Raw genomic sequence first — 22928 nt, forward strand, 5'->3', positions numbered from 1 at the left:
TTTACTCACAATACTTCAATTTAGAAAAACAAATGCCTTTGATAAGTTAAAAAAAAAAACAGAAAAATGTCTATGAAATCTGAGTCAAAACCAGGTAAGCCTGGTGATTATGATACTCAATAAACAATGCACCACGCTTTCATTTATTTTAAATCTGTACCTAATTCAATATTCTCATCCCTTGCCAATTACCACTGTAGTACAACTGCCACAAAAATGGAAATTGGCAGTTAATAGAGAAAAAATAAAAATACCTTTCCCACACAGAATACATTAAGGATTCTTATTAGAGTACAAAGACACCAGTAGGGTGTGGTTTCTTCTTTTTAATATAACCCTAACGGAAACATTAAATTTCTCTTCAATGACATTAAAAGGTGAGTGGAAAACCCAAAGAACAACAAAAAAACAAATCATTAAGGGTAAAAGTTTTCTTCAACTCTTAATAAGGTATTATTTAGCCTAGAACATAAAGGAGTAGTCTTAAAACTCAAGGCTCAACACCTGAAACCCATATCAGAAAACATCACCTGTTTCTAGCTTTAGTCCAGTGACGCCCAAACCACAGCACTAACATTTCCTCACCTTCAGGCCTAAGAGCCTTTAATTTTCTCATAACGAATTCCCATCCATGTGGTTGTAAAGAAACTTCTCACTGCTAATAAATTCCAAAGTTTCTCAGCCACATCACCTACCTCACCAGGGTTGTCATGAGGATTAAATCTGAAAACATATAGCACAATGCCTGGAACATAGTAGCCGCCTGATAAATAACAGCTCCCTGTTCCCTTCCCCTTCATTTCACTTATCAGTTAAATCTGGGCTCCAACTCCTCTTTGCTATAATCCACAGAACAAGGGTGGGCCTGAAGCTCAAAAGGTTAAAATTAATCAAGTATCCAGAATGAAGATCTCAGGTACAAAACGTGTAAATGTAGTCACAGAGTCATAAAATGTTAAAACTAGCAGAGCCCTTAAAGCTCATATTTTAATGTAGTACAACCTCTTGTACTATGTAAGAAAATTCAGGCGCAGAGACGTTGAGCAAAGCTGCACAGACAGAACGTGGCAGCGTTAGAAATATAATTCAGATAGTTTCAATTCATATATATCTATAATATACACATAATACAATACCAAATAGTATATATAAATATACTACCACACTAGTCAATTCCATAAATTACTATTGTACTACAATGAAATATAGATGTGACATAATTGGTAAGAAATTACTCTGCTTTGGTGCTAACACCTCAATATCCAATGCATTTTTAGAACTCTTGTAGGATAACTTACTTGTGTTGTAGTAGTGGTCTGGATTTTTCGGATTTCCTTTCCTGGTTCTTTGCCATCGTCAGATCTCTCAGTATCTGAGATTATACTTCCTGCATCAATATTTGGTACAATTTTGCTACCAGAAGACTCAGTTTCCAGAGCTGTAGCAGTCATTTCAGCATACTCTAACCCTTTTGATGATGATGGTAAGTCTCTTTCAGAAATACTGCTCATTCCATCTGAAGTTGTATGGATTTTGAACTCTTTTTCTTCTATTATACTTGAGGTACAAGTTAAGTCTACACTACTGGTCATGTGAGCAAGCAATCCAAGATCATCACTAACTCCAAGATGTACTTGTGTGTTCTGAATATTTGGAATAATGTGATTAGTAGAAAGTTCGGGAAGGAGTTTCTCCTCCTGTTTGGGTATTTTATCAAAGAGAAATGATGTACCACTATTGGGAATTTCATCTTTCTCATCTGCTAATGTTATCAATGGACCATTATCCTTTTCTTCATTTTTTTTAATGATACCAACACTTCCATGTACATTGTTCTGGAGTTTCTCAACAGCAGCACTATAAACATTATCCAACAAAGATTCAACCTCCACAAGGGCACCATTCTCTCCACCTACTAAAGTCTCTGGTGATAAATCCATATCATCAAGTTTTACTTCTGTTGCTTCCACTTTCTCTGCTTTTATATCAACTAAGAGATCATGTACTTCTACATGCACGCCACCTCCCGGTCTACCTGAATGTCCAAGAATATCATCTGACACTTTTGTTGACATGAGCAAGTCTCTGGTATCTGTGCTGACAGGGTAATCTGTCTCACTTTCTGGGCTCTGGCTTTGTGAAAGATCTTCTATCTCCCGAATTTCCATTCCACCTTTTGCTCCTGTTGTCTGTGATGAAAGACCAGAGATGGTGCTCACATTCCCTTTCTTTCCCTTTTTAATGTTTTCCTCCTCTTGTCTCTGATATTCTTCATACATTTTGGCTAGGTATTCCTTATGCGCTTCATAAGTGACCTTAGGAATAAGTAAAGAAAACATTAAGGCATTTTATATATATAAAGAAGAAAAAAGATACAAACAAAATTATAGTAATAATAGCAAAAACAGTGCCACAAATTTTAAGATTTCAAACACAGCACATTTTAATCCTAAGACAGTACTTAGTTTCATCATGTAATTGGAAATAATCATCAAAAATGTTATATACGACTTCTTATGTTACTTGTCCAAAGGCACACAAACTAGCAATACTAAAGTTTTAAATAAAGTGATCTTTTCTTTTAGGTTAAGTATTTCAATGTTACTCTAATATGCCAGTTAGACTCCTACATATTTGAGTTATTTGAGCTAAAATAGAGACATGGCTAATAATACACAAAATCCAAAGTACCATTACTATATCAGTTTTCACCATCCATTACTCATATGAGTGCCTATTTCAACAACTGAGGTTAAAAACAATCACACATATCTATAAATATATACATTTATAAACTGTTAAAACAACACAATTTTATCTGTATAAAGGCTACTTCAATTTGTTACTTTACATAGGCCTGTTTAGGAGTAATCAGTAATATATTTCTTGCATAAAAAATGCAGTATCTTTTAATAAATCTAATTTAATAAATTTAATAAATAAGTTCAAAATCTTTTCTTACAGGCACATATGACAGTAATTTCCACTTAAACGATAGGCTGACAGAATTTTAGGTTGAGAGGGACCTTCCTTTGGAAATTATCTTGATATGAAACATTTTACTTCATTTTACAGAAGAGGAAATCAAGTCTCAAAAGCAGGGACTGGCCATGAGCCAAATCTGTTTATCACCTGTTTTAGTAAAGTTTTAATAAAACACAGCGATGTTGATTCTTTACATATTGTCTATGGCTGTTTTCACACCACATGGCAGAATTGAACCGTTGCTTCAGAGGCTGTGCAGCGCACAAAGCCTAAAATATTTACTATCTGTACCTTTAAAAACATTTTTCTAACCCCTGTACAAAGGATTAAATGGATTTCCTAAAGTCCCAAAACTAAATTCTGGCACAGACTGGATTAAAAGCCAAACTGACACCCATGCATTTTGTATGACACTACATAATGAGAAATTTTAACTCTGATTTTCCAGAATCTAATGTGTACATAACTGTAAATTTTAATTCACGACTTCCTTAACAAAGACACAATAATATTTAAAATATAGACATAGATTCTTGGGATTAAAAATTAAAAAGGCATTGCAATTAAAAATACCACTAAATTTAAACACTTTAAATGTATTTATGATCCACTTGGAAATAAAACAATTTCTGCCTACTTTTTAAAAATCTTAAAAAGAATATTTCAGAGTCTATTTCATGAAATAGTCATATAAGAACCAGCAGCTATATTTTAGTTAAAAGAGTAATTGGCCCAGACTCAAGTTGTCAGATCTGCTATAAAACACAAGTGGAGTCACCTTTGGGGTCTAAAATTCCTAATTTATAAACTTAGGGTTTCAATGAAATGATCTATAAAATACTCCAAGCTCTAACAGTGTGTGAACAGTAAGGAAAAAAAAATAAAAACAGAAAAGAGAGAAAACTGAGATAAAGGAATCGGCCATAACGTAAGATGCCCACAAGATGGCACCAGATGAGTGTTTACAGCCATTTAACCCAGAGCTAAAACCCTGATGATAGAAACCCTCAGTTCCTTGTTACCTTGGAATGGGCTATTGAGAGGGTATCCACCCAGACTCTCCAGCCTCCCCATTCATATTTTATTGCATGATACAAAAGAATCCGGAAGATGTTGTAGACCATCTCGGTAATCTTCTGTTCCTCAGAATTTTTAGGATTAATATAGCCAAGAGAAAACATCCAATCCTGCCACACTGAACACTGCAATAAGCATCTAGTGGGGGAAAAAAACTCATTAAAAATAATTACATTATATTAGAATTTACTCTTTTGAAATTTAGATAAATAGTGAAAATACAATCTGACCTAGGGAAAGCAAGGTGCACAGTCATTCTGCACATTCTATATTCTATACCTGGATGACTTTCCCTCATTTTTCTACCTGGAAAAATCCAAACTATCATTTAAAATCTTCTTTCCTGGGGCCAGCCCCGTGGCCGAGTGGTTAAGTTCGCAGGCTCCGCTGCAGGCAGCCCAGTGTTTCGTCGGTTCGAATCCTGGGCGCAGACATGGCACTGTTCATCAAGCCATGCTGAGACGGTGTCCCACATGCCACAACTAGAAGGACCCACAACTAAGAACATACAACTATGTATGGGGGGCTTTGGGGAGAAAAAGGAAAAAAATAAAATCTTTAAAAAAAAAAAATCTTCTTTCCTAACTCTTGCAGTGAGATTTAGTTATTGTTTCTCTACTCTCTCATCACATGTAGCACTCACAATACACTCAATACATTATAAATTAATCACAACTTTATTGTTATCATTCCCACTAAATTGTGCTAAGACAGTATATTAAGACAACCTGTGTGGCACAATGCTTTATGCAGACCAGAGGATCAATATTTGTTAAAGACTCAGGCGGCAACCTTGGCCTCAGACTGTACCCTATGTCCTAAATAACCAGCTTAAAAATGCATGACAATAATCAGTTATCAGACAAACTTGGGTAAAGCATGGATGAATATGAGTAAGTCCAACACAATTGCAATTAAAAGTACTGTTGGTGATAGGTAGGTACCACCAAAAGGAACAGTGTATTTTAAATAAGGGTTTGTGGATACATATATTCATATATATAATTAAAATATAATACACATATAATTAAATAAAAATATATAAAACTAAATAGAATACAAATTATATAAAAGACACATACAATGCCTTTTTTAATGATTAAAAGTATTTAGCAATATAGGAAAGATTTAAAATTTTTTTCTTTAAAAGAGATTGAAAATAAAAGAGAGAAAACAAGACCATAGTTTTGCCATTGTATTCAAATCGCTTACCTTCTATTTTCACGGCTGTTACTGAAAAGTTTTATCATGTCAGATAAAAATAAACGACGAACTTCCATCAGTTCTGCACTTGGTGTAGAGTTTTTTAACAAAGTGGCTACCACCTTAAGAATCACTATAAACAAACAAAAAGATATAGTAAAGATTTACTGCATCATATCTCCACTGAAAAAGTACTTACTGATTTTCAACTAAATGTTACTAATACTATGGTCGATGAGTTATAAGTGCCATGAACTATCTAAACACCATAGTGACTGAGGTGGTCAGGAGAAGTTCTGATTTAGTCCCACTGGTTACCATGTTCCTCCCACATTACAACAAAGAACTGATGTTTGCTCACTTGGATTCTGAATTTTCACTGTAGAATCTGGCTCTGGATGTGGTTTGTGTACAACTTGAGTACATACTTGCTCCGTTAAGATCTGAAAGATGAAAAATGTGAATTTCATTTAGAAAATAAATCATAACTGCAAAATACAGATATACAAAAAATCGGCAAAATAAGTCAATTCTGTTTAAATCAAAAGAAACATATCTTCTAAAGAGTCTTCTAGTGAATGCCACATACTTCTAAACTCTTTAACTCTGTAATCTTCAAATTTTTTTTATTATGGATAAAGACACAACCAGGACCAATATCTACAGAAGGAAAGATTAATTAGGAAATCCAAAAATTTATTCTGCTTGAAATACCTTTTCGGTATACATTCTTAATATACTTATGTTGTGAATTGTAAACAATTGACTCTTTAAGTCACCATTAACAAAAAATACTTAGAAAATAAGTAAATAAGAAAGTAATGTCTGAGCCTAGGTCCCAACTTCAAAATAAAGTGTGATAAGGAAAAAAACCTTTATAAAAAATGTAGCTCATTGTCATTTGCTAACGACTTTTTAAAAAACTCTTCTCAAATGACAAAAGTTGACCAAAAAAGGGAAAGAGAATTCTAAAACATTTACTAATTCTTTCACTAAAACACAATCTCTATGAGCACAGGATTCTTATACATCCTTTTCACTGTTACATTCCTAGCAATTAGCACAGTGCCTGACACTCTACGAGTACTCAGTATTTGTTAAATTTAAGAATGGATAACTGAATTATATACAAATAAAGGATATACGACTGTCCACTGTATTTTAGACTTTAGCCTCTGTTTATCTCTATTCTTTCATATACAAAAAATCCAATGAAACTATACTTAATAAAGACATTTTATATTAGTTATTTAATTTACTGTTTAGCTTAACATGCTAAGTTCTGGATGAACCTTTTAAAATAGTTGAACCTAGAGTAAGGTACAAAAACTGTGAAGAAACTTATAAACATTAGTTGAATACCTAATTGTACAGAGCTATACTGGAAAAGTTGGGGATGGGGAAAGTAAATTAATCACGAGTCAGGGACGGTCCTTTCTGATTATGAAAAGACCATGACATCCAGCAGTGGCATTTTCTTACATTTCTGCTCAGATTAAAAAAAAAAGAAGAAGAAGAAGAAAAAGAAAGGAAATTTACTTAGATATTTTAGGAATGTATATCACAAAGGTATGGACTTGAAATAAAAACTAACCCTCAAATTGATAAATAAAGGGCATTAGGACCCCTCTTGCCTTCACTCCCATACTTTTGTTAAAACTAAATGCTTTGTTGTTAAAACTAAACAATGACTCAGAATTTTCTGAACAGACAATGCACTCCAGACAATGAATGCACTACTAATCAGATGGAGCTGACACGATGGGATAAAAATTTCTGTGAAAACCATCGACCAAAGAACAACCAGTGGTTGGTACACACCTTTAAGGAGTTTTCACAACCATCTGCCCAAAAGGCAATGGTGTGGACCTACAGCCCAGTGGACAAGATCCCTGGAACTCTGGTTACAAGTGAAGAGATTCAAAATAACTGCAGACAAGCTTGGAAAAGACTGGGCCATTCTTCCATGTTAGGAAATAGTCAAAACTTTCACTTCAAAAACAAGAAATCTCATTGCACAGGAAACAAAATTTATCTCAAAGAATCTCCAGTTTTATATTGTTGTCCTTTTTAAGTCCCTATTTGATCATCTAACAACGAGAGTAATAATTGCCTTACCTACCTAATAAGGCTTCTAGGAACATCAAGGCCCTATATGTGAAAGTGCTTTGAAATTATAACATATTCAAATACAAGAGTTTTTTAAATTACAAAAATATATTTAGAAACTTAATTCAACATGTATTTATTAAGAACCAGTTTTGTGCCCACACTCCACTACACATTTGGAATGAGAAACACAGTTGCTAGGTGGAACTAGATTTCTAGAATCAATTACTTAATACTCTGGAGACAGGCATAAATCTATGCCCCCGTTAAGTAATAAAACATGGTAGACTGTCGCTAAGAACCTATTTGAGTTTCAAAAGGGAGGAGGAAAACAATGAGATATAAATGAGGCGAGATGAATGTAGATGTAAATATTTTAATGAAAAGATAGGACTCAAGATGGGACCTGGTTAGAGATATGCATATGAAATTTACCCCTGCAAACAGTATGAAGGGTTCAGAGCCAGATATGGACAAAAACTCCAATGTGTATTTACCATATAGCACATCTTAATCTATACTAGCCACATTTTAAGTGTTCAATAGCCACATGTGACTACAATACTAGACAGGACTGAGAAACAACAATGAATGACAAGCATGGATGTAACTTGATAAATATGCTATTTACAGACATAGATCTAAGCCCAGCACTATACATTTAAATTTTATTTCATAAAAGGAAGTATCTCCTAACTCATGGGTCACAAAAAGACTATAGGCTTAAGCAGGAGCTATAGAAGCTTCCTCTCTGACCTACTCACTCCTCAGCCTCATCATGTATAAATCATTTTTGGATTAGAAGGCTCAACTTTTGAGACAGGAGTAGTCCTAGCTCATTTCCTAAAATGGCAAACTATTGACCCCATTGTTACCTCTAACTCCCACTGTAGGTATTTGAGGGTCAGAGAATCTTTATATCTTTACAATTTGGATAAGCTATATCACTTTTTTGTAAGATAGCTTTATCTGTGAAAAGAATGTTTGATTACAATGATATTTAACATACTGTCCACCTCTGAGATTGTATAATTCTGAGAAAAGGATTTTATTATGAGGTAGTCAAAAGTTTTAAAGTTAACTACCACCTTGTAAAAAATTTGTGCTCAGAAACTGTCATAGCCTTACAGAAAAAGATAAAGTAACTAAAATATACACATTTTTAAAAAATCAGTTCATTATTTCTATAAGAAGCTGAGCTCTTCAGATGACAAGATCCCACATCTGGTTGCTTCTGTCTACACTAAGTGTTTTAACAGAATCATAGGAATAGTATGTAAAGAGACATAGCGAACCCAAACCGATAAAGTGAAGTTAATATCACAATATTTAATAAAGTAATTAATCAGATAGTGTTGATGAGATCTACAAGTATACTAAACACAAAAATCTATTTGCTTTGTCCTTCGAAGACATTCTAAAATCTAACAAGTAATTCTTAAGTGTATCAGAGAGTGCTACAAATCATTAAGAAAAGAGAATATAATTATCCATAATTTAGAGATGGAATAACAAAATGAAAATAAAGCAAATGAAATATAAGATTTAAATTTTGCAAATTTTCAATTCTCAAAAAATATTTGTATAAAAAATAGTTTTGAGTAATTTTCAAAGAGGAGTCCATTAAAGCCAACTCACTTCTTAGTATGACCTACAAGAACAAATTCACCTCAGAAAATTAAACATGGGGATATTTTTTAATTAATAACTTTTTAGTTTTCAGAATAATTAAGATAGATTTTTAACAGCCTCATAACTTGCACAACGTTGTCTGACATATCATTCTAGAAAGTCTAACTTACTTTGTCCTTTAATATTTATTCTATTATAGGCATCTTATCAGATTTACAATTTTAATGATCACACTTACATAATCTTACCCTAAGTGGACTTCCAAACACTGAGAAAAACACATATTCTAAAATACCATTACCAACACCATAGGTTTGACACAGTTCTTTATTATTTTTGTACTTGATTTTATGTCTTCCTACATTTGTAGTGATATTTATTTTGATATGTTGCCCGGGGTTAAGGTAATTTCCCCAACCAAAAAAGAAAAGGAAGATAAAGGGAGCCTTCAACTGTAGATTATCAACCAAACAATTCACACTAGGGGTGAAGGCAACTGATGTTCACAAGGTGAATCAAACTCAAGCTGAAGATTCTGAGGATGAGTTTTCATTTTTTAGTTAAATTTCACTTACTATACTGAGAACTTAAGTTCAAACCTATCATGTGAGTTTTAATTGTTCAGCCAGATATCACCCTCCAAAATGATGTAATCTTTAAACTTTGGTGATTCAGGATTAGTCATCCACCATCCTGTCAGTCTGATAATACAATCTGGTTTGTTAGTAGTATTAAAGCTTATGTTGAAGATCCATTCTACTTTTTTGTAGGATCAACAGTACTGATCAATCATATCATAACCATCATTCTCTTTGGACTTTTTGTACACTTATGATGAATTTTCTTTTCAGAGTATCATAATCAACTGAGTCCTTTATTCCAATTAACCATGATTATTATTCTACTTTAAAAGTATATATTACTGCCAAATTGGTCAGACAGAGGCCCTGTAAGTTAGTTCCCTCACCATTTCAGAACCTTTGCAATATCCAACATCCAATATCAGATGATCCAAATTTATCCTCACTCTCTCTATCTAAGACACGGAATCAGATACCAATATCTGGATACTAAGAGAGTGCCTATGAATGGAGATGATAGGTAAAAATGCTGGTGCGCCATTTTTCAGGAAGACTAATAGAAATAGATATGTGTGTATACATCCACAGGACATCTTTATTTTAAGGTCAGGAGAACACAATGATTTTTCAAACTCAATGTATTACACTGGTATGCTATACTTTTAATCTAAGCTTTCTCTAACTACAAACACTTTCTACACTATTGACACTAACAAATCAACCAGAGGGCCAGAAATTCATTTAAACAAGAAAATGATGAAAAAACATACACAGGCATCATCAACCAGAATAATTAGTAGGTAAGAAAACCAAGATACAAAGTTAATCAATATTAGACACTAGCATTCAGAACCCTAATCTGATATTATAGCAAGGTTTTGACTCATAGGAGAACTTTAATGCCATCAATGGAAGGTAGATACTGACATTTTTTGCCTTATGCACATATACTATAGAACCTGCCTATTTTGTGACCATTTATTAGTGGTATGACATGGAGCAAACTATTTAACCTGTGAGTCTCACTTTGTTTCAAAAAGCAATAAAAACACCAATTTCAGAGAGACGTTATTAAGGATCTCGGATAATGTACGTAGAGTACTTACCAAGGTAACTGCTATAGGAAGTACCCATAAAAGGGAGCTTAATATTAGGAGGGAAATACAATATTAGAATCAAGATGCTCTGCATAGGGGAGGTCTTTCTATTAGTGCTTTTTCAGTTCTGTAGGCAAAATATTGAAGCAATACTAAAAAACTATTACAATTTAAAAAAGCAGAGCTCTGGAGGATAGAGTTTACAAATCATATAATTTGAGGAATGACTGACACAAAGTTGGAATATTAAGCTTAGAAACTAAAAAAAACAGAGCATCCAAATGAGTTTTCTTCATTTATCTAAAGGGGAACCACTCTTAATTTACTGATAATATAGAACAAAAAAAAAGATGAAAGGTTACAGCTAAAAGTAATGTTACAGACTGGAGGTTGAAAATTTATGCCCTGTAAGCCAAATCCAGCCTACCATCTGATTGTGTAAATACAGTTTTATTGGGCAGCCACATCCATTTGGTTCATATTGCTTATGGCTGCTTCTGAGTTACAACTGCAGAGTTGAGTAGTAGCATCAGATACTACATAGCATGCTGCTATAGACTGAATGTTTGTGTTCCCTCAAAAATTCATATGTTGATACCCCAATGTGATGGTATTGAGAGATGGGGCCTTTTGAAAGTGATTAGGGCTGCTGAGCCTGCATGAGTGGGACTAGTACCCTTATAAAAGAGACCCCAGAGAGCTCCCTTGCCCTTTCTGTCATGCGAGAACAGAGAAAAGATGTTTTATGAATTGCAAAGCAAGTTCTCACCAGGTACTAAATCTGCCAGTGCCTTGATCTTCGACTTCCCAGCCTCTAGAAATGTGAGATACAAATTTCTCTTTATGAGCCACTCAGTCTATGGTATTCTATTATACCATCCTGAATGGACTAAGATACCCACAGAGCCCAAAATATTTATTATCCAGCCCTTTACAAGAAAAGGTAGCCTTTCCAACTAAGATGAACATCTTGTAATAAACATATTACAAAGGTGATGTCAGCACCATGGCAGAGTGAGCACTTCCCTTAGACTCTGCCCTCTAAGATATAACAAAAAGGACATTCATATACAAACAGAGGATATTTACACAACACAAAAGATATCTGAGAGACCCACACAGCCATACCTCTGAAGGTGGAGGTGCTAGACCCCACAGAGGAAGTGGAAGGAAATAAGGGAAGCTCCTCTCCCTCGCCCAATGGCAGCAACCCAGGGCGTGGGACTGCATGACTCTGAGAAGAGAGTGGGGTGGGGCAGCTCCATGGGAACAGCTTCACTCACCAAGTTCCCTCATAGCCAATGGGAAAGGCCCACACAGAAGTGACTAAGCTATTGCAGGGGTGTCTTCATCAAGCCAGCACCCCAGGAGAGCGACAGCAAGGGCAGAGTGAGAAGGCCACTAGTATCACACAAGCGAAAGAAAGTGCCCCTCCCCAGGCCCAGCAGTCAAGCTCAGCTGGTGGGCCAGAGTGCCAGCACATATGACAGAAAAGCAGCAGATGTGAACAAGCCAGCTGGGGACACAGTAGACTCAGAATACACAGCTTTGACCTCCACCCAGTGGTGGCAGGTGGAATTTGCAACTAGGTAGTATCACTACAGAGCAGCACAAATCCATGCCATCAAACAATATGACAAAATATATTAATACTCCTGACCAGAAGGAAAATGGCAGGCACCCAGAAATCAATCCTGAAGGCACAGGAATTTATAATCCAATGACAGAGAATTAAAATAGCTATAATAAAAAAAACTTAAGTTTACAAGAAAATACAGATAGAAAATTCAATGAAATCAAGAATTTCTTCACAGAAGAAATTGAAACTAGAAAGAAAAATGAATCAGAAATGTTAAGAGATGAAGAACACAATGGATGACATAAAGAAAAATCTGGACTCCACGAATAACAGAGCTGATATTATGGAGGAGAGAATAAGCAGTCTAGAGGATAGAAATATAGAAATGCTTCAGATGGAAGAGGAGAGAGAACTAAGATTAAAAAGAAATGAAGACATTCTCTAAGAAAGATGCAATTCAATTAGGAAATGCAATATAAGGATTATAGGTATTCCAGGGAGAAGAAAAGGAGAATGAAACAGAAAGCTTGCTGAAAGAAATAATAGCTGAGCCTTTTCCAAACCTGGGGAAGGAGCTGGAAATACAAGTGAAGTAAGCTAATAAAACTCCTAACTATATCAATGTAAAAAGACCTTCTCCAAGGCATATGGTAGTAAATCTGACAAAAGTTAGTGACAAAGAAAAATATTAAGGGCGGCAAGGCAGAAGAAAATAACTTACAGGGGAACCCCTATCAGGCTTTAGGCAGATTTCTCAGCAGAAACCTACAGGCTAGGAGAAAGTGGAATGATACATTCAAAATTCTGAAAGACAAAAAGATTCAGCCAAGAATATTGTATCCAGTGAAAATATCCTTCAGATATGATAAAGAAATAAAAACTTTACCAGATAAACAAAAGCTAAAGGAGTTCATTGCCAAAAGAACCCCCCTACAAGGAATGACCAAGAAGGCCCTAATATCTGAAAAAAAAAGAAAGAAAGAGGTTAAAAATACTTGAGCAGGGAAATAGGTAGAGAAAATCAGAAAATTGCAACTCTCTATCAGAACAGGTTAGCAAACACTTACTTATAACATTAAAGGTAAAAGCAAGGAAAACATCAAAAATAAATGTAATCTTGTTATTTTAACCACAAACTCACAACACAAGATAGAATAAATTGTGACAATAATATCTTAGAAGAGGAAGAGGAAACGGATGGAATTGGCTTAGTGTAAGGAAATAAGAGGCTATCAAAAAATGGACTATTTCATTTACAAGACTTTTTATACAAACCTCATGGTAACCATTAAACAAATAACTAAAACAGAGACACAAATGACAAATAAAGAGAAAACTAAGAAAACCATCATACAGAACTATCAAACTGAACTGGTAGTCCGACATACATGAGATAAGAAAAAGGGAAATGCAGAAGAACTGGAAAATGAGCGATAAAATGGCAGCACAAGCACTCATATGTCAATGATCACTCTAAATGTAAATGGACTGAATTCTCCAATCAAAAGGCACAGAGTGGTGGGATGGATTAAAAAACAGGGCCCAACAATATGTTGCCTCCAGGAAACAAACGTCAGCTCTAAAGACAAACACAGGCTCAGAGTGAAGGCATGGAAGACGACACTCCAAGCTAATGGCAAACAAAAGAAAGCAGGTGTTGCCATACTTTTATAAGAAAAGAGAGACTTCAAGACAAAACAGGTTAATGAGAGACAAATAGAGGCAATATATAATAATAAAAGGGACACTGCACCAAGAAGACGTGACACTTACAAATATATATGCACCCAACACAGCAGCACCAAATTACAGGAAGCAACTACTGATAAACCTAAAAGGAGATATTAACAACAACCCAATAATTGTAGGAGACCTTAATACCCTACTTACATCAATGGAGGGATCACCCAGATAGAAAGTCAACAAGAAAATATTGTATTTAAATGAAAAACTAGACCAGATGGACTTAATGGAAGTACATATCTAACACTCCATCAAAAAACAGCAGAATACACATTCTTCTCAAGTGCACAGGAACATTCTCAAGGATATACCATATGTTGGGAAACAAGGCAAGACTCAATAAATTTAAGAAGGTTGAAGTCATATCAAGCACCTTTTCCAATTATAATGCTATGAACTAGAAATCCACTATAAGAAAAAAGCAGGGAAAGTGACAAATATGTGGAAACTAAACAACATGCTATGGAAAAACCAATGGATCATAAAAGAAACTAAAAGAGAAACAAAAAAAATATCTGGAGACAAATGAGAATGAAAATACACCATTCCAACTCATATGGGATGCAGCAAAACTGGTCCTAAGAGACAAATTCATAGCAACACAGGCCCATCTTAACAAACAGGAAAAATCTCAAATAAGCAATCTTAAACTACACCTAACAGGATTAGAAAAAGAGGAACAAACAAAGCCCAAAATCAGCAGAAGTAGAGAAATAAAAATTATAGCAGAAATTAATGACATTGAAACAAAAAAAAAAAGTAGAAAGGATCAATGAAACAAAGAGCTGGTTCTTTGAGAAGATAGACAAAATTGACAAAACTTTAGTCAGACTCACTAAGAAAAAAATAGAGAGGACTCAAATAAATAAAATTAGAAATGAAAGATGAGAAATTACAATGGATACCAAGGAAATACAAAGGATTATAAGAGAATACTATGAAAAACTATACGCCAGCAAACTGGACAATCTAGAAGAAATGGATAAATTCTTAGACTCGCACAACTTGCCAAAACTGAACAAGAAGAAATAGAGAATCTGATTAGACCAATCACAATTACAAAAATTGAAATGGTAATCAAAAACCTCCCCAAAAATAAAAGTCCAGGACCAGACAGATTCTCTGGAGAATTCTACCAAACATTCAAAGATTTAATACCTCTCCTTCTCAAACTATTCCAAAAATTGAGGAAGATGGAACACTTCCTAACACATTTTATGAGGCCAACATCACCCTGATACCAAAGCTAGACAAGGAGAACACAAAGAAGGAAAATTACAGGCCAATATCACTGACGAACACAGATGCAAAAATCCTCAACAAAATATTGGCAAACTGAATACAGCAATACATTAAAAAGATCACACACCATAATCAAGTCAGATTGATACCAGGGACAGAGGGATGGTTCAACATCTGAAAATCAATCAATGTGATACACCACATTAACAAAATGAGAAATAAACACCACATGATCATCTTAATAGATGCAAAGAAAGCATTTGACAAGATCCAACATCCATTTCTGATAAAGATTCTCAATAAAGTCAGTATAGAAGGAAAGTGCCTCCATATCCAAAAGGCCATATACGACAAACCCACAGCCAACATCATACTCAATGGGGAAAAACTGAAAGCCATACCTCTGAGAACAGGAACAAGACAAGTGTGCCCACTCTCACCACTCTTATTCAACATAGTACTGGAGGTTTTGGTCAGAGCAATTAGGTAAGAAAAAGAAATAAAAGGAGTCCAAATAGGCAATGAAGAGGTGAAACTCTTGCTCTTTGCAGACAACATGATTTTATATATAGAAAGCCCTAAAGAATCCATCAGAAAACTATTAGAAATAACCAACAACTACAGCAAGGATGCAGGGTACAAAATCAACTAACAAAAATCAGCTGCATTTCTATACTCTAATAATGAACTGACAGAAAAAGAGAATTCAAGAATATAATGCCACTTACAATCACAACAAAAAGAATAAAATATCTAGAAATAAATTTAATGCAGGTAAAAGACTTATACAATGAAAACTATAAGACATTACTGAAAGAAATCAAAGATGACATAAAGATATGGGGAGATAATCCATGCACATGGATTGGAAGAATAAATATAGTTAAAATGTCCATACTACCTAAAGCAATCTACAGATTCAATGTAATCCCAATAAGAATTCCAATGACACTCTTCATGGAAATAGAACAAAGAATCTTAAAATTCACATGGGGCAACAAAAGACCCCAAATAGCTAAAGCAATCCTGAGAAAAAAGAAGAAAGCTGAAGGCATCATAATCCCTGACTTCAAAAGATACTACAAAGCTATAGTAATCAAAACAGCATGGTACTTTTTACAAGAACAGACACACAGAATTGAAAGCCCAGAAATAAAACCACACATCTATGGACAGCTAATCTTCAACAAAGGAGCTAAGAACATACAATGGAGTAAAGAAAGTCTCCTCAATAAATGGTGTTGGGAAAACTGGACAGCCACATACAAAAGAATGAAAGTAGACATCTTTTGCCACACACAAAAATAAACTCAGAATGGATCAAAGATTTGAAGGTAAAACCTGAAACAATAAAACTCCTGGAAGAAAATATAGGCAGTACACTCTTAGAAGGATCTTTTTGAATACCATGTCTACTTGGACAAGGGAAACAAAATAAAAAATAAACAAGTGGGACTTAATCACTCTAAAGAGCTTCTGCAAGGCAAAGTAAACCAGGAACAAAACGAAAAGACAACCCACCAATTGGGAGAAAATATTTGCAAATCATGTACCTGACAAGGGGTTAATCTCCAAAATATATAAAGAACTCACACAACTGAACAACAAAAAAACAACCAGATCAAAAAATGGGCTGAGGATATGAACAGACATGTTTCCAAAGAAGATATACAGATGGCTAATAGATACAAGAGATGTTCAACATTGCTAATCATTAGGCAAATGCAAATCTAAATTACACTGAGATATTACCTTACACCTGTTAAGATGGCTATAATCACAAGACAAAAAATAACAAATGTTGGAGAGGATGTGGAGAAAAGGAAATCCTCATACACTGCTGGTGGGAATGCAAACTGGTCTAGCCACTACGGAAAACAGTATGGAGATTTCTCAAAAAATTAGAAACACCATATGACCTAGCTATCCCACTACTGGGTATTTATCCAAAGAAGTTGAAATCAACAATTCAAATTGTCTTATGCACTCCAAGTTCATTGCAGCGTTATTGATTACAGCCAAGAAGTGAAAGCAACCCAAGTGCCCATCAACTAATGATTAGATAGAGAAAATGTGGTGTATACAATGGAACACTACTCAGCCAACAAAAAAGACAAAATCATTCCATTCCCAACAATATGGATAGACCATGAGGGTACTATGTTAAGTGAAATAAGCCAGATGCAGAAAGACAAACACTATATGATTTCACACATGTGGAAGATAAACTAACCCATGGACATAGAATTTAGTGTTTACCAGAGGAGAAGGTGGTTGGAGGGTGGGCACATGGGGTTAAGGGGCACATTGATATGGTGACTGACTAAAATAATAATGTACAACTAAAATTTCACAATGTTACAAACTATTATGACCTTAATAAAAAAATTACAAAAATAATAAAAAAAGGATATTGCTAAGTGGAAAAAGCAGGACACAAAACTATGCGTAGGATGATATTTTATAAGAGGGGTGTGTGTGTGTGTGTGTGTGTGTGTGTGTGTGAGTGTGTGAGTTGAGAAAATATTTTATATATACTTTTAATAAGTATTAATGAAGACACTACATGTAAGTTTTATTTTGGTGCTTTACTATATTTCCCAAATCTATAATGAATACACTTTACTTCTCATATCAGATTTAAATGTAATTTTTAGTAAAAGCAACAGAGAGAAGGTAAATTTCTCTGTGCTATAATAGAGAATTTTAATTTTGTAAGGAAGTTTTTACACAAAGGTAAACAGTAAATATTTTGGGACTTATGGGTCATATGGTCTCTCTTAAAACTACTCCACTCTGTCGCTGTAGTATGAAGTCACTCATAGACTATACTTAAATTAATAAGTATGGCTATGTTCCAGTAAAACTTTATTTACAGACACTGAAATTTGAATTTCATAAAATTTCGTATGCCACAAAATATTCTTTTTTTTCCTCCATCATTTAAAAATATAAAAACTATCCTCTGCTTGCAGGGCATGCAAAAACTAGAAATGAGCTATATCTGGCCTGTGGTTTGATGAAAGAAACGTTGTATTAGAGGAGTCTGAATTTGTCGCATATTGATTTAAAATTATATAAAACAATTCCATTCAGAATATCAGCATCTGCTCTCCTCAATGTCTCTCACTTCATTTTTTACATTTTGTGAAGAAATCTGCCGTGAAGAGATATTCTGTTTTATATTTTCTAGCCGCCGTTTTTCTGAGTTAGGAATATTATTATGAGTGTTTAATCTAGTAATGCCAATATATATTATTTTAGCACAACTATAGTGTCCTTGTATAACAGACACAATGTTCTGCCATCTAAATCTATAAGTAAATAATACACACTCGACTGTAATGTTAAAGTGTGAGATCTGAAATCCACTTTTCTCTTCTTGTTTTGACAAGATGAATATGCACTGGTATTAAAAAACTTTTAGGCTTGGCAATATGCATGGTATGTGAAACACCGTTGAGTTATTGCATCGCTGTGGTCTGCAGTGCACTGAACAGCAGCGCAAAGTGATGAGAGCACGACATTCTCTGTTGCAACTACTTGACTGCCGCTATAATGCAAAAGCAGCCATAAGCAATACATAAAGCAATGAGTGTGGCTGTGTTCCAACAAAACCATTTATGGACATTGAAATTTGAATTTCACAAATTTTTATGTGTCATACATTACTTTCTTTTCATTATCTTCAACCATTTGAAATATAAAAACTATCCTTAGCTCACGGCTGTACAAAAACAAGGGTTGGTAGTTTGCTAATCTATGCACTAGAGAAAAGAAGTAGTACCACTGAAGATCAGTTGTAGGAAAGTAGAATTAAGGTTAATATAAGGGAACAGTACTAAAATTTTGCTGGTATTTAAAAATAAAAACACCTATTTTGGGTGGTAGTGTACACATTTCATAGAAAATACTGAGTCTAACCTGTATGGTCATCTGTTAGAAATGATGAGACAGGGATTTCTGAATTGAAATGATGAGATCTAAAGCTTCTACAGATATCATTTTTACAAATAATTCTTACCTACCTTTTATCCCAATATCAACTCTAGACTAATGTTGGTAGTTGCTACATATTAAAGACAGAGAGAGAGAGAGAGAGAAGAAGTGGGAGGGGGAGATATTATATACATGTATATATAATACATAATGGGTGTGGTTTATTTATTTGAGAAAAACTCTGTGCAAAACAAATCAGCCAAGCCATACTCAAAGAAAAGCCCCTGAACATAAAAAGATTGGCAAATAAATGTACATGGATACGTTTTAAAATAGAATTTTTAAAATGTATGTGTTCTTTTTTTTCTTAATGATTACTGGCTTTTTAGATTAACTGACCAATTACTTCTCACTCACATAGAAGGTTTCCACTGCAAACATTTAAAACTGTCATCACACATTTTTTTATTTTTACCTCATAAAGTGTGTTGTATGTGGTAACAGTCACAGTGTTTGTATGCAACATCAGCCTTTCTCCAAGAAGAGTGAAAAGACTATGGGTATGCATAATTTCAACTTTTCTCCTGGAGGAAAAGGAGGAAAAAAAGCAAAATACTATGAAACACATCGGATTTTCTAATCACATGACTTTGGGATAAGAAAGTATAATCTATAAGCATATACGGTATTACATAAGTGATTATTTTTATTAACTTCCATCTACAAAAAGAAATGACAATTTATAGCACAATTGTCTTCTAAATTACCAAGACTACTATTTAAACACTTCTCAAATAAAATATCTGTGCAGACTAAAATGTGAAATATACAAATTATAAAACATTACATGTTGACAGCTATTATTTTCAAATTTCCTCTAACTATTTCAGTCAGTGTTACTAGGTTAAGGTTATTGGTTTCTCCTATCACAGAGACTACAGAATTTTTAAATCTTTTCTGTCCAAATTCAAAGTCTATAAAATAGGCTATGAAAAACTTCACTATCAAGAATTTAAAATTATGGTTAAAAATGAGTACTCTAGTTGATATTGGGATTACACAGCAAAATAATTCAACAGAAATAAAGGGGACTCATTATTGCTTCTATTTGTGGCTCATTTAACTGTTGGCTCATTTAAAGTGTCCCCCCAACAAACCCATAATTAGGATAGAAAACTATTAAAAGCCTCCTGGAACACTTAGCTCTAGTTCAGGGAATTACTACATGCCTCTCATTTATGTCACTTTCTTAGCATTCAACGTCTGGATCTTCTTGACTCCCAACTCACAGTATTTCATTTCTTACCTTGATTTTCTATTGTTTGGACTGGATTTTCTATTCATTTTCCCTGTTTAGATTTGGCAACTATGACATAAACTGACTAGGTAATCACCAAACTCACGTTCCTTTCTTCCTGAGACCACAGCTATACTATAATTCCAGCCTATCTAACAGCAAGGTGTGGCCATTTAACTGAGTTCTAGCCAACGGAATGTGAGCAGAAAAGTTGTGCACCATTTTCAGGTCTGGCCCACAGAAGATGCACTCATGCACACCTTCCATGCTCTTTTCCCAAAGCAGCAACACAGGAGCCCAACCATGAAGACAAGGAGGCACAAGGTAGAAGTAGCCTGGGTCTCTAAATCACACTGTGCAGGGTATTGCCTGCTAAGGAACACCCATTGGACTTTAAATGAGTAAGAAAGAGACTACTAGCTTGGTAAGCGACTAAAATTTCATTGTTTGTCTATTGTAGCAGGTATTGTTACCTTAATTAATACAGAAATCAAATAATCAACCATTTATCTGGGTACCACTCACCTGGAAATCCTCTCTTCTAACATCAGCCTCCAAGCTCCACACTGCACAACAAAAGATACAGGACAGCTGTTTCCCCTCACCCAATCCTCCTCAGTCCAGAGAGGGAAACAGCAAAATTACCTAAACTCAAGAGGAAGCTAAGGCATTTCTCTTGTGGCTGTGTTTGCCACATCTTAAAAAAAATTGGAAAAGGTCAAATGATTGTCAAAAAAAAAAACAAAAAAAAACAGGACTAATGGATATTATGGCATTCTGGAAGGGAAGGCTTTAGTCTCTTCTAACTCAAACCACACCCAAGGAAGAGAAGCCTGAAGCTTTCATTTGCTTCCAATCAGGAAAAAACAAATGCCAATACATATATATCCCTTGATCTCTCTCTCTGATACACGGAGCTGGTAAAAGTTATCTATATTAGGCTATCTGGAATCAGTAATCTCTTAATTGTGCAACTACAATTTCAGCTACTAAAGAAAGGCATGCCCTTCTGATTATCTCCTCCAATGTAAATGTTTATAGAGCAGCTTAATTCTAGCTTTTTGGGGGAGCTTGAAGAATACCGTGCATACACCAGGGAAGAGATGGGTCAGCTCCCTCCAGCAGTTTGCTTTAAAACAATGCTTACCAATAAATTTCACCACACAGCAGTCAAGAGATAGCCAAAAATGCCATCTATCATCTCAGGCAGAGCGGGTGTGCTGACCTTGTACATCACATAATTTTGTTTCCCACAGGAGCTCTAATGGAAGACCTGCTCTGTGTATTCCGTTCAGTCACAGGGCATATACTAGGGAAACTAACATCTTGAACCTGCTTAACTTTAAGACCTAAATAGATTTCAAGCTTTAGTGACTATTTGATTTTACCTTTCGAATTTTACAGGATTTCTGCCCACTTGGATTAAGAGTGCAATCTACTTTTTTAAAAGAGTAACCTTTTAATCTCATACAAATTACACATTTATTAGTTTACTAAACATTCCATTGAAAATACACTCCAATTTCCTTCTTCACAAAACAAACAAGTCTTTTTGGGGGGATAGTCAAACAAATGCTTCTTGTAACGAATTCAGAGAATATGTTGAAACAAGAAAAGAAAAAAGAAAACCCATAATTCCATAACCCAGAGATAATCACATCAGGTTATGTTCTTCCAAATTAATTACAATGCACATAAATATGTTTGATAGACATAGCTGATATTAATATAGCAGAAATAATTCTCTATAAGGTAATTTGTAGCTTGTTTCCTGCAAGTCAACAATATATTGTGTCTTGAATTTTCATTGTCAATAAATATAATTGATGATAAGAATGCAGGATAATTTATTCAGTCACTACTGCTGGCCATTTATGTTATTTCCAATTTTTTTATAATAAAAAAAACTTTGTCCTTTTAGATAAATCTTTGGGTATATCCCCAATTATTTCCTTAGAAAATATTCTTGTAACTGAAATTATGGGGTTAAAAGCTTTTATATTTAATTTTATTTTATGAGATTTTACAGTTTATGACCTCCAAAAATATGTACTCTCATACTTCCACCATCAAGGTATAAATGCATTTTGTCAGCAGCTTCACCAGTCCTATGTATTATAATAACAATAAAAGTCAATTTGATATGCAAAAGTTAGATCTTATTTTAATTTTCAAAAAGTGCTGATAAAAATTCCTAAGTCTTTTAACCATTTATATTTACTTCCGAGAACTGTCTGATACCATACTCTGATCATTTTTTCTCTGTGTGGTCATCTTTTTCCTACTGATTATAAAAACTCTAATAATATTAAGAAAATTATCCTTGTATCAAGTAATTGACAAATATTTTCCATTTTTTGAATTTTGGGGTTTTTTGAGAGAAGATTTCAATTTTCTTGAATGAAATCTATCAATCTTTAACCTTGTCATTTCTTTACTTGGGG

General features: G+C 34.4%; 1 protein-coding gene across 10 annotated transcripts in view; it reads right to left on the reverse strand.

Annotated features, from left to right (window-relative positions):
* The window catches only part of NBEA (neurobeachin), a 679748-nt gene that overhangs the window by 462885 nt on the left and 193935 nt on the right, over positions 1-22928 (reverse strand). For all 10 annotated transcript variants that reach the window (XM_046664612.1, XM_046664614.1, XM_046664615.1 and 7 more), the window contains 5 exons: positions 19663-19771; positions 5627-5708; positions 5275-5398; positions 4008-4200; positions 1299-2315 (listed from right to left, as the gene is read on the reverse strand). In XM_046664612.1, coding sequence (XP_046520568.1) covers positions 1299-2315; positions 4008-4200; positions 5275-5398; positions 5627-5708; positions 19663-19771 — 1525 coding nt within the window. The remainder of the gene's footprint in view (positions 1-1298; positions 2316-4007; positions 4201-5274; positions 5399-5626; positions 5709-19662; positions 19772-22928) is intronic.

The sequence above is a fragment of the Equus quagga genome, chromosome 6 (genome assembly GCF_021613505.1).
Source record: "Equus quagga isolate Etosha38 chromosome 6, UCLA_HA_Equagga_1.0, whole genome shotgun sequence".
Lineage (NCBI taxonomy): Eukaryota > Metazoa > Chordata > Mammalia > Perissodactyla > Equidae > Equus > Equus quagga.